The sequence below is a fragment of the Erpetoichthys calabaricus genome, chromosome 4 (assembly GCF_900747795.2).
Source record: "Erpetoichthys calabaricus chromosome 4, fErpCal1.3, whole genome shotgun sequence".
NCBI classification, from domain to species: Eukaryota; Metazoa; Chordata; class Cladistia; order Polypteriformes; family Polypteridae; genus Erpetoichthys; species Erpetoichthys calabaricus.
In genome coordinates, this window is record NC_041397.2 from 173,857,584 (window position 1) to 173,870,054 (window position 12,471).

The following is a 12,471-nucleotide window of genomic DNA, read 5'->3' on the forward strand; positions in this document are numbered from 1 at the left end:
CTGACCATTCTTCCATTCATCTACATTAATGGCGAGATGTCCCTTACCCTGGCCACATGGGTATGTTCTGTTGAGTAAGCTGTAGTGGATACATCAGCTCAAAATTCTTATCAGCACAACTCTAGGCTTTCACCAGTCCAACTGCTGATTTTTCACTGGTTGTAAAATGCTTGTAAAGCTTCCTGTGTATGACATGAAATCTTGAAAGCATAAAGTTCTTATTTCTGTACTAGCTAATTAATCTATTGGAATTGTATTTTGTAATGCATGAAAAAATAAAATGCATTTATGATAAAGTAATAGCAATACAAAGCAGCGTTAAAGCTTGTGAGGCACCCTCTATTGTAATGACAAATGCAATGCACTGTCTCTATTACATGCCATGGGATTCGTAAAAGCAGTTTTAATGTTTGCGATACGCCATCTGTGGGAATGACAAATGCAATGCATTTTATTACTACAAATGTTTGTGATGTGTCATCTGTCTGATTGACAGAGAAAGAGCAACTGTATGGACACACTGATACACAGACACGTGTCCTTTTATTAAGGGGAATAAATCTGTTAATTTTCCATAATCATTAAATGAAGTAAACAAAGTCCCCTGTGCATTACGAATACCCTCCACATTCTCTCAGATGGTGCACAGTGCATTTACTTTCTAAATATACAAGGAATAAGTCGAGTATAATGTAATCAAAAAAGCAGCAGTGCATTTTCACCTACAGTAGCTATGCCTAGGCCTTCTATTCATTAATTTAGTTTTAACTATAAAATGTTACACAAAATGCATATTTCATTATTGGATGCCTTATATATTAAAAGGCCAGTCCACATTTCTGTTGATACGTTCCGTATAAGTAAGGCCGTGTGCCCCATAAGCATCATAATTTTCATGACAATCAAGCTTCAGGTATTCGGGACTGTACAACTTGGTGGTATAGATAAAGAACTCTCCAATGCTGCCAACAGGCAAATCAGCTGAAAGGTCACTGGCACCTTCCCATTCTTCTATCTTGACCTTCTCAAGAGTACGCTGGTACAGATGTGGACATTCTTCAAATTTGTCCAGAAATTGTAGCATCTCATTGTCAACCGAGTAGATTTCTCCTTTAACATGGTGGCCAGATCCTGGTACGTTTAATAAAAATGGGATATTGTATTTTCCTGCTATGACCAGTGGAAACTTTACAACAGTGTGTCCTCTTCCTTGATATTCTGCTTTCCCATTTTTGGCTGTTGTCATTTCACAGTGGTTTGGCTGGCCTCTTTTCAAGGTACCATATACAAAAATTAAGACCATTGTAATATTCTGTAAGAAAACACAATATGAATGTTATTATACATTTATATAATTAAGAATATATATCGAGAAAATCAGCATGCAACCAAACTTTACTTTCAATAGCCTGTGCAACCACAGTTGTCTGAAATGTTTTTAACGTAGCATGTTAAAACCCCTCATTTGAAAGTCACACAACTATAAGAAGAAACTTTAACCAAAAATAAGCACAGAATGTGTTGGCTGGCTCCTTTTGAAGATAATTTGACCTCCTTTTTCTTTGCTACTATTCTTGAGCCAAACCTTGTTTTAATCAACACACAGGATGAAATATGTTTTCATTTATGGTTTCAATGCAGAAAACGGAATATATAATAGGAGTTAAATAGGCTTGCTCCTATTATAGTGTGTTTCTGCTAAAGGAAAAAGTTTAAAGTCATTTTCCTGCTGATACAATAATAATACTATTAAAATATGTTTATCCTGTTAAGCTTCCAGTCAACTGCAGTTTCCTTTGAATACTACTGTTCATTCAGAATTCTCAAACAACTTGAAGGCCTTTTTCCAAAAGATATTTTACGTGCAAGACAAAAATCCAAACATTTCAACCTTCTGAAGTATTTAAACGTACCTGAGCATTACATGTTACCTGCATGTCATGTACTCATGGGGATGACCGGTCAAACTAAGGAGTCGATATGTGTTAAGAACTGAAAATTGTAGCACTGAATTTGCAGATGCTGAGAGCAGTGTGTCTAATACTAGTAAGCGATGGAAAAGAAGGTCAGTTCTGATCACCTTTTCACCATTAAATTGTGTTATACCAAGAGGAGGGAATTTGTAGTGATGCTGTTTAAGCATAATCAATACTGTAACTAAAAGATAGCACTTCTGCAGTGTAATTATAATCATTTCTAAAATGCCAACACTTCTTGGTGTACTTGCGTGACAACTCTGATTCTTGTCCCTTCACCTGTCTTGTTCTCTCACCCTTTATTGGAGTTTGTTGTTGTTGTTTGTTTTTTTTTAAAACATGGCTAAGTTTTACTCTATCAACCCAAAAATGTACAGGTTGGATTTTCTAACTGGCACCTTGTGGATATGAATGTGTGCGTGAGAATCCCCTATAATGGACTGGCACCCAATGCTGTCAAAGTAGACACCCTGTGACATCTAGTTACAAAATATTATTTAATTCTTATGTACAAGCAAAATGTGTTGAAACAATGATAAAGGTTCAGTGTTGGCTAACCACTGGGAGAAATGTATCCTGTGATTTTTTTTTTTTTTGCAGTTCAGACCAGATTACAATTTTCATGCACTACGGTCAGTCAGGACTCACAACATGCAAATCATTTTAATAGAAAGTTTGTTTATAAATACAGATAAATGATTGTGTATCAGTATTATCAATTAGTTATGATGAGAAACAAAGAGATATGTTTGAGAAATATTGCGCAACTGGAAGTGGTTCTGCTGACCTTTTCCTCTATCACAGTATACAAGAAAGTCGAGAGGAGCACACTCACAATTTTTTTTTTAATTATATCACACTGCATTTGCAATGAACCCCGTTTTGTGAAGTTGCAGTTTTCATGTGCATCTTTAAAGCAACTATGTCAGAATAAAAGCACTTCATGCTTTACAGCATAAAAATGTACATATATTAATAAAACATAAAAATACACATACACTGCCATTGTGCACATAGCACCCAGACCTTTTAACCTACTTTTGGATATAACGTATTTGAGCATATACTTCGTTTTAAAATGGATATTTAAATCTAACTTGTTGGCATGCAATGAGTAAACTCCACAGAGTTTGCTTCGTCGTGAGTTTGGTGAAATAACAGAAATGTTCATGAACTTTGTTGAATGCTGCGAATTGCATTGAAATGAATGGTGAAGGAGGAACTAAACTACTTTTGAATAGATTCAATTGTCCCCGAGGGCTTGGGAAATGTCTGGCAAATATGCTGGACCAACTGTTGTGGCCAAAAATGTGATCTGAATTGTTGTGAGGCATCAAAAGACGCAGAGGGAATGAATACCATAAACAAAATACAACAAACGACCACAAACTAGTAATATGTAAGCAAAATATTGATCATTGCACTGACAGAGTTCCAGTCTTGGGCCACGCCATGAAGTGGCAGTGTGGGACTGACCCATTCCATTGTCTGAAGTCGCAGCTCCAGGCACAGTTGAAGAGTCTTTTTTGTTTTCACTTTATCTGTGCTGATGCTGAACATTTTTTTTCTTCTATCAAGAAAAAAGAAATGATGTACCAATAGTAATAAATCTTACACTATGGAATAATAAGGAATGTTTTGAGAGTGTAGTGGGCACATGGCCAATTACGCCTGCAAATTAGCCATGCTGCTCTGTCGAGCCAGCACACAAGGAACAGTGTTATATATCTGGTGGCAGTACTCATTATGGTCAAATGTTATTAAATAAAATTTTCATTTAAAGGTTTACAGTTTTATATTACGTCGTTCACAACAATACACCACATGTCAATATGTAGCACTGGTGTTCATTTTCTTGATTTATACATACTGACATAGGTGCCGGGGTGTGGGGTTTATCACAGTCCTGGGGTAATGCTAGAGAAAAGCTGCGAAGGTAAAAAATTAAACTTTTTGTTTTTTTCATGTTTCTATAAGAAGATTGATTCAATATCATATAAGTACTAAATAATTTATCTTTGAATGGCACTACAATCAAAATAAGTCGCTATTACATCTGCATTTACCTCGTCAGTCTGCCAGATACAGTGCTGAATGCCCTAATATAATGACAAAATTCTGAAAAATAGAAGTGTAATGATTATCCTTTCCCATTAATCCAGGTTGTAGTATCTTCACTAATTTATGCAAAGAATGCAACATGACCACCCAAGTAATGCACAGTGTCGGTTTTTAAGTGAGATAGCAACTACAGAGATCTTTTTTTAGCATGTCAGGAGCAAAGGTGTAGTTAAAGCAGTGTTTTCCAACCATTTTTCTGTGGTGGCACGTTTTTGTAACCCAAAAAATCCTAAGTCACACCACGATTTCTATCAATCACAAAAGTATTAAATCTATTAGACATACTAAACTGTCCAAAATGGCAGGACAGGGGACAGCAAAAAAAAGCAGTTTGGAGATTGCACACACAGCACTTGTGTACAGTATAATTTTCAATCGTTGAAGGTGTTGAACAACTGAAGATAATATTGTTGGAGTTTTAACACAAGTTATAATGTATGTCCATTTAAGAGATGGTATTCTTTCAATTAAATCAGTCTTTACCAGTGCATTCAAAGTCAAGTCATTTTGATTGTTCTTTACATTGACACATCTTTGTCTCACATGCTATGCCAATTTACTAATTAATATTTTAGCCTTGTTTTCTTATTGCCTTCTTTTCAACTTGCCTTTTAGGAAGGCATTCAAATTCAGGCTGCACTTGCTCAAGTTGTACTGTACTTTGTTAAAAGTTCAGGTTTAAGGTCATTATTTACCGTATTTTTCGGACCATAAGACGCACTTTTTTCCCCCCAGAATTGGGGGGAAAAAGTCCCTGCGTCTTATGGTCCGAATATAGCCTAAACATGTGCTGTAAAAAAAAAATGTTCAACTTGCCCGGCTCTGTGCTCCATTCCCGCCGCGGCCGCCCGCCCCGCTCACTGGAGTCAGGTGCTGCTGCTGCCCTGTGGTAGTAGTAGTACCGTACCTGCTTCCATGATCATTCCTGCTGGCTGCAATGCTCCATTCCCGCCCCCGCCCGCACCGCTCACTGGAGTCAGGCGCTGCTGCTGCCCTGGTACAGACGTGGTAGTAGTAGTACCGTACCTGCTTCCATGATCATTCCTGCTGGCTGCAATGCTCCATTCCCGCCCCTACCCGCACCGCTCACTGGAGTCAGGGGACTGGACTCTAACTGGTACAGTGTAGTGTACGGTGACGGTCCCTTCCTTGATCCTGCAGTCTGCATGCATCATCATTCATCGATTCCCATCCGCCTCAGCTGGTGTCCGCCCGCTTCCGGGATCGGAACCAGCGTGAGGCGCACATGTGACCTCCCTCCTGTGAGAACACGTGTGCGCCTCATGCTGGTTCCAATCCCGGAAGTGGGGGAAACCAGCTGAGGCAGGACAGGAGTTGCGAGTCGAGCGCCACCACTGCACACACCAGTTAAATACGAATAGAGGTAAATGACAAGTGAAATGACTGAGTGAAGGTAAAAGCGCAAGAATATGCATACAAATAGAAACCCTAATACAGTGGAACCTCGAGATACGATCACCTCTGTATACGAGAAATTCAAAATACGAGGAAAGTATGAGCGAAAATTTCTGATCTAAATGCGAGTATTGGCTTGCGTAACGAGCCACGAGCCAGGCTGTGGGTATAGCTCTCAGCTTAGCGAGGGGGCGTGGTAGCAGTTGCGAGCCGCGATCTGCGGTGTCTGCGTTTCTCACTTAAGTGCACAGGTGGGAAACTGCCCACATCCACGATTGTTCCCGTGGCTGATGGGCTGCAGCTGCCATGTCCTCCCCGCATATATAGAGAAGCGCGAGCCGGTTAAGGGGGAGAAGAAGTGAGAGGAGAGGAGAGGAGACAGAGAGAGAGAGAGAGAGAGAGAGCAAGCAAGCAGGCAGGCAGGCAGGAGAGCAGGCTCGCGTGTAGCTGAACAGTGAGCTGAACAGGCGAGCCAAACAGCTGAAGCAGGACGGTGTAGAGAAGGTCAGCTGCATTAACTCTTTTAGGGCGGATGTCGTTTTTTGTCGACAGGAGGGGTTGAAGGCGTTAATGTTAATGGCGACAAATCTCACTGTCACGTCACAGGCATTCCCTCTGTGCTTGGAGGAATGCTAGACTCGTTGACTCGGCAAATAAACATTGCGTGTGCGTGAGTTGCGAAATGTAAACAAAGGCAAGATGGCACCGACATGTGAAAAGGCAGCGAAGCAAGTGCAGAAAAGAAAACACTTGGCAGACGTTGTTTTGCGCATTACCGCGGAGTCGGACTCTTGATTTTTCAGAATTGGACTTTATTGGCAGTGATCAGGAGATCGAGCAAGAGAGTTAGAAGCAGGCATCAGCTGATCAGACACCAGCCGATGCCGCGCGAGCGGATCTGCTGCCAGTTGAGTGCCTTCGCGCAGCCGATGCATCTACGGCAAGGTTCGCGTGGGATAAATACACATACATTGATCCGTTGAGAGCCGATATGGCTACCGGAGTTTACAAGACGGCATGGCTTGCTGTTGGACACGACAGATCACCAGCTGCTATACTTCAGGCTGCTCTCTCCTGATGCTGCTTTTCAGCTACTGTCAGACGAGACAAACAGGTAGGCAGAGATTTTTTTTGAATCGCGGGCTGCGTTTGCATCGCATTCTCGTTATTCAAAGTGGAAACCCACAACGAAAGACGAGATGAAGCGCGCTGTGGCATTACAAATAGAGATGGGACAGAACTGGTGATATAACTTCAGGGAGCATTGGTCCAAACGTGTTTTGTCCCCTGGTGGCTTAGGTACGTGCTGCTGCAAAGTTTTATTCACTTCTGTAATAAACAGAAGCAAATCCCATGGGGTGAGCCAGGCTATAATGCCATACATAAAGTTCATAAAGTTTCAGAAGATGAAAAGAGGTGACAATACGGTTTTCATGCAGGCAGAAAACTTGGTGGCAGTGGCATGGCACGATGGCAAATGGGTGACTTGTCTCTCTACAGTACACACTAACAATATATGTTAGAAAATGCAGCAACAGACAATTGAAAAATAGGCATCAAAACAACACATAGAGAATTCAGGCTCATACAACATGCAAGACAGTAACATTTGTCAAAAGTAAATATTTTTTGTTGATTTGATATGTTAAACAATTGCTTTGTGTTCTTTTTTAAAAAATGTTAGTTTTTGGAAAAATATTCAGCCCTGGGAGAAAAGAAACAAAAAAAAAATTAGCCCTAAAAGAGTTAAGAGTGTCTCGCCTAGATTCTGACTCTAGCGATGAGGAGTTCTTGGGGTTCTCATAAAACAAGCAGAACCTAAAAGAGCGTAACTGTTCAACTTTATTCTATTTTATTACTGAAGTCTCTCGTTATTGTGTTTTACAGTAATTTTGTCTTTTGCTGACTGTATTTGTTAATAATGGTTCTAAATGCTGCTGTTCACTTTACAGGGTTGATTACATGTGTTTATGACTGTGATGTTGGGTTTTAATGCACATAAAATGTTTTAAGACATCAGAATCTTTTTTTTCTTCATTTCCCTTCTCTAAAAACTGGTGCGTCTTATGGTCCGGTGCGTCTTATGGTCCGAAAAATACGGTAAGTTTAAATTATGCCATTATTTTTTTTAAATCCTCTGTATTGATTCTACATTAATTTTGTGATTCAGTGTGTATTTACTTCATGATTTATGTGTTAATTTTACAATTACATGTTTTAGTGTTAGATGCGATTAATCCTGATTAATTACACACATTTACAAGATTAATTTTTTTTAATCGATTCCCAGCCATAAAATAAACTCACCCCAGGCCTAGTGCGACTTTTGGGCTTGGATGTTCTTGCACAGTTTGTCCACTCTGGGTTGCAGCTGACTTATGGACAATTTCAGACCATTTTCCACATTTAAACATGCTCTGTTTTTGGTTTTAAGTACCGTATTTTTCGGACCATAAGACGCACCGGACCATAAGACGCACCAGTTTTTAGAGAAGGGAAATGAAGAAAAAAAAGATTCTGATGTCTTAAAACATTTTATGTGCATTAAAACCCAACATCACAGTCATAAACACATGTAATCAACCCTGTAAAGTGAACAGCAGCATTTAGAACCATTATTAACAAATACAGTCAGCAAAAGACAAAATTACTGTAAAACACAATAACGAGAGACTTCAGTAATAAAATAGAATAAAGTTGAACAGTTACGCTCTTTTAGGTTCTGCTTGTTTTATGAGAACCCCAAGAACTCCTCATCGCTAGAGTCAGAATCTAGGCGAGACACTCTTAACTCTTTTAGGGCTAATTTTTTTTTTGTTTCTTTTCTCCCAGGGCTGAATATTTTTCCAAAAACTAACATTTTTTAAAAAAGAACACAAAGCAATTGTTTAACATATCAAATCAACAAAAAATATTTACTTTTGACAAATGTTACTGTCTTGCATGTTGTATGAGCCTGAATTCTCTATGTGTTGTTTTGATGCCTATTTTTCAATTGTCTGTTGCTGCATTTTCTAACATATATTGTTAGTGTGTACTGTAGAGAGACAAGTCACCCATTTGCCATCGTGCCATGCCACTGCCACCAAGTTTTCTGCCTGCATGAAAACCGTATTGTCACCTCTTTTCATCTTCTGAAACTTTATGAACTTTATGTATGGCATTATAGCCTGGCTCACCCCATGGGATTTGCTTCTGTTTATTACAGAAGTGAATAAAACTTTGCAGCAGCACGTACCTAAGCCACCAGGGGACAAAACACGTTTGGACCAATGCTCCCTGAAGTTATATCACCAGTTCTGTCCCATCTCTATTTGTAATGCCACAGCGCGCTTCATCTCGTCTTTCGTTGTGGGTTTCCACTTTGAATAACGAGAATGCGATGCAAACGCAGCCCGCGATTCAAAAAAAATCTCTGCCTACCTGTTTGTCTCGTCTGACAGTAGCTGAAAAGCAGCATCAGGAGAGAGCAGCCTGAAGTATAGCAGCTGGTGATCTGCCGTGTCCAACAGCAAGCCATGCCGTCTTGTAAACTCCGGTAGCCATATCGGCTCTCAACGGATCAATGTATGTGTATTTATCCCACGCGAACCTTGCCGTAGATGCATCGGCTGCGCGAAGGCACTCAACTGGCAGCAGATCCGCTCGCGCGGCATCGGCTGGTGTCTGATCAGCTGATGCCTGCTTCTAACTCTCTTGCTCGATCTCCTGATCACTGCCAATAAAGTCCAATTCTGAAAAATCAAGAGTCCGACTCCGCGGTAATGCGCAAAACAACGTCTGCCAAGTGTTTTCTTTTCTGCACTTGCTTCGCTGCCTTTTCACATGTCGGTGCCATCTTGCCTTTGTTTACATTTCGCAACTCACGCACACGCAATGTTTATTTGCCGAGTCAACGAGTCTAGCATTCCTCCAAGCACAGAGGGAATGCCTGTGACGTGACAGTGAGATTTGTCGCCATTAACATTAACGCCTTCAACCCCTCCTGTCGACAAAAAACGACATCCGCCCTAAAAGAGTTAATGCAGCTGACCTTCTCTACACCGTCCTGCTTCAGCTGTTTGGCTCGCCTGTTCAGCTCACTGTTCAGCTACACGCGAGCCTGCTCTCCTGCCTGCCTGCCTGCTTGCTTGCTCGCTCTTGCGCTCTCTCTCTCTCTCTCTCTCTCTCCTCTCCTCTCCTCTCACTTCTTCTCCCCCTTATCCGGCTCGCGCTTCTCTATATATGCGGGGAGGACATGGCAGCTGCAGCCCATCAGCCACAGGAACAATCGTGGATGTGGGCAGTTTCCCACCTGTGCACTTAAGTGAGAAACGCAGACACCGCAGATCGCGGCTCGCAACTGCTACCACGCCCCCTCGCTAAGCTGAGAGCTATACCCACAGCCTGGCTCGTGGCTCGTTACGCAAGCCAATGCTCGCATTTAGATCAGAAATTTTCGCTCATACTTTCCTCGTATTTTGAATTTCTCGTATACAGAGGTGATCGTATCTCGAGGTTCCACTGTATTAGGGTTTCTATTTGTATGCATATTCTTGCGCTTTTACCTTCACTCAGTCATTTCACTTGTCATTTACCTCTATTCGTATTTAACTGGTGTGTGCAGTGGTGGCGCTCGACTCGCAACTCCTGTCCTGCCTCAGCTGGTTTCCCCCACTTCCGGGATTGGAACCAGCGTGAGGCGCACACGTGTTCTCACAGGAGGGAGGTCACATGTGCGCCTCACACTGGTTCCGATCCCGGAAGCGGGCGGACACCAGCTGAGGCGGATGGGAATCGATGAATGATGATGCATGCAGACTGCAGGATCAAGGAAGGGACCGTCACCGTACACTACACTGTACCAGTTAGAGTCCAGTCCCCTGACTCCAGTGAGCGGTGCGGGTAGGGGCGGGAATGGAGCATTGCAGCCAGCAGGAATGATCATGGAAGCAGGTACGGTACTACTACTACCACGTCTGTACCAGGGCAGCAGCAGCGCCTGACTCCAGTGAGCGGTGCGGGCGGGGGCGGGAATGGAGCATTGCAGCCAGCAGGAATGATCATGGAAGCAGGTATGGTACTACTACTACCACAGGGCAGCAGCAGCGCCTGACTCCAGTGAGCGGGGCGGGCGGCCGCGGCGGGAATGGAGCACAGAGCCGGGCAAGTTGAACATTTTTTTTTTACAGCACATGTTTAGGCTATATTCGGACCATAAGACGCAGGGACTTTTTCCCCCCAATTCTGGGGGGAAAAAAGTGCGTCTTATGGTCCGAAAAATACGGTACTTTCAATGCAGAAAAACCTGCCTCACAGAGGTTATGTTGTTGAAAATGGTATGAGTTATTAAATGGCTTTTTCACTCAATACTGGGTATTCGTTTCTGAGATTGCTCCAAATTTCTAACAGGGGAATGGCAGAGAATTGCACTTTCAAACTTCCAGCATTGGTTATTTCAATTAATTCTTCTTGTAACCTCAAATCAAAACAGCCATCTTTAGTTCTGGACTCAAACTGATTTCTGATCCAGTTTAAATGATGGTCTGGGAAATAGTCAGTAAAGTATACCTTCAGGTGTGTCAGATGTGACAATATTATAGACAGAACTATGTCTGCATTGGATGCTCCTAGCTCCTGGTGAAGGAGTGGGAACATTACAGTATTTCCTTTGTTTAGCTTTTTCTCCCAAAGTCCTATTTTTTTGTATAAATGCATGAACTTTATCTTGCAAATTAAGTATGCTGTGATCGTGGCCCTGCATGCTCTGATTTAGGGTATTTAAAAGAGGAAGTGTGTCACCCAAATATGCAAACTTCAGGACCCATGACTGGCTGTCAAAACAGCTAGCAAACTGGGAATTCTCAGATGAGAGAAATTCATGCAGACACTCGTTGTAAAACTGCCGCACAACACAGCCACATGTACTGTGTATCCATGGCATCTGGGGCTCTGGCCTTTATAGTGACGACTCCACTACGCTTGCCTGTCATGACAATGGTGCTGTCCATACAGAAGCCCACACAATAAGACAATTAAATTTGCCTGCGTGAATGTGTCCAAAATTTGAAAAATGTCCTGACCAGTTGTTTTCCCCTTAAGAATAATAGGTCCTCAACAAACTTTCCATCTTCAATAAATATGACATAGACAACAGGCTATGCTGCTTTAGCTACATCTGTGCTTTTGTCCAAATGCAATGCAAACCAAGGGTTGTTTTTTTTTTTTTTACCTGCTCCGGTAATTGGTCTGTTATATCCTCAGCCATGTCAGACATCTGTCTACACACAGTGTTGTCTGCAAATGAACAGTGTGAATTTTACTGGCAGCTTCCTCACCAAGCAATTCCTGAACTATGTCTTTGGTCCCTGGTTATATTAGATCTTCTCCAACTGTGAGTGATCTTCGCACAGGCAATGGCATATGACACCAAAAATGACGCCTTCAACGTCCTCTCTGAAACTGTTGCTTGCTGTGTGAAAGTGCCCATTGTTTCACAAGCACTGCTGTTTTTCTTTGGACAGAGTCAACATGTTTCCCAACATCAGGTGGATGCTTTTGTTCTAGATTTTTTTTCAATTTAGATGGCTTTAGTCATTCGTTTCATATAATTTCCTGACAAAGAACACAAGTCCATCTTTTTTCTGATTTCAGCACAAATCCAAACTCTGTGTATGAAGCATCATATTTTCTACATTTAGATTTTGCGTTAAGAGTATGACTCATTTGATGAATTTAAAGCAGAACTACACGATGGGTTTTCTTTGGAATGTTTCCTTTTTAAAAAACGGTCCATCATTACATATGTTTTAGCATTCGACGGACTAGGTTTAGCTTGCCATGAATTGCTTTAACGCCACAATGCAACATGTGTGCATCTATGGAAGCCTTTAAGTAGCATTTGAAAAACATGGTTATTAACAGGGATAATTGAATGAGGATCACAGGAATCATGGGGTAGAGGGGTCCTTTCGAAGGA

General features: G+C 41.6%; 1 protein-coding gene across 7 annotated transcripts in view; it reads right to left on the bottom strand.

Moving 5' to 3' along the window:
- Nucleotides 1-524: 524 nt before the first annotated feature.
- LOC114650378 (gamma-glutamylaminecyclotransferase-like) overlaps nt 525-12,471 on the bottom strand; it is a 31,021-nt gene continuing 19,074 nt past the window's right edge. For all 7 annotated transcript variants that reach the window (XM_051926089.1, XM_028799960.2, XM_051926088.1 and 4 more), the window contains one exon: nt 525-1,312. In XM_051926089.1, the coding sequence (XP_051782049.1) occupies nt 812-1,312 (501 nt within the window). In that variant the 3' untranslated portion in view covers nt 525-811. The remainder of the gene's footprint in view (nt 1,313-12,471) is intronic.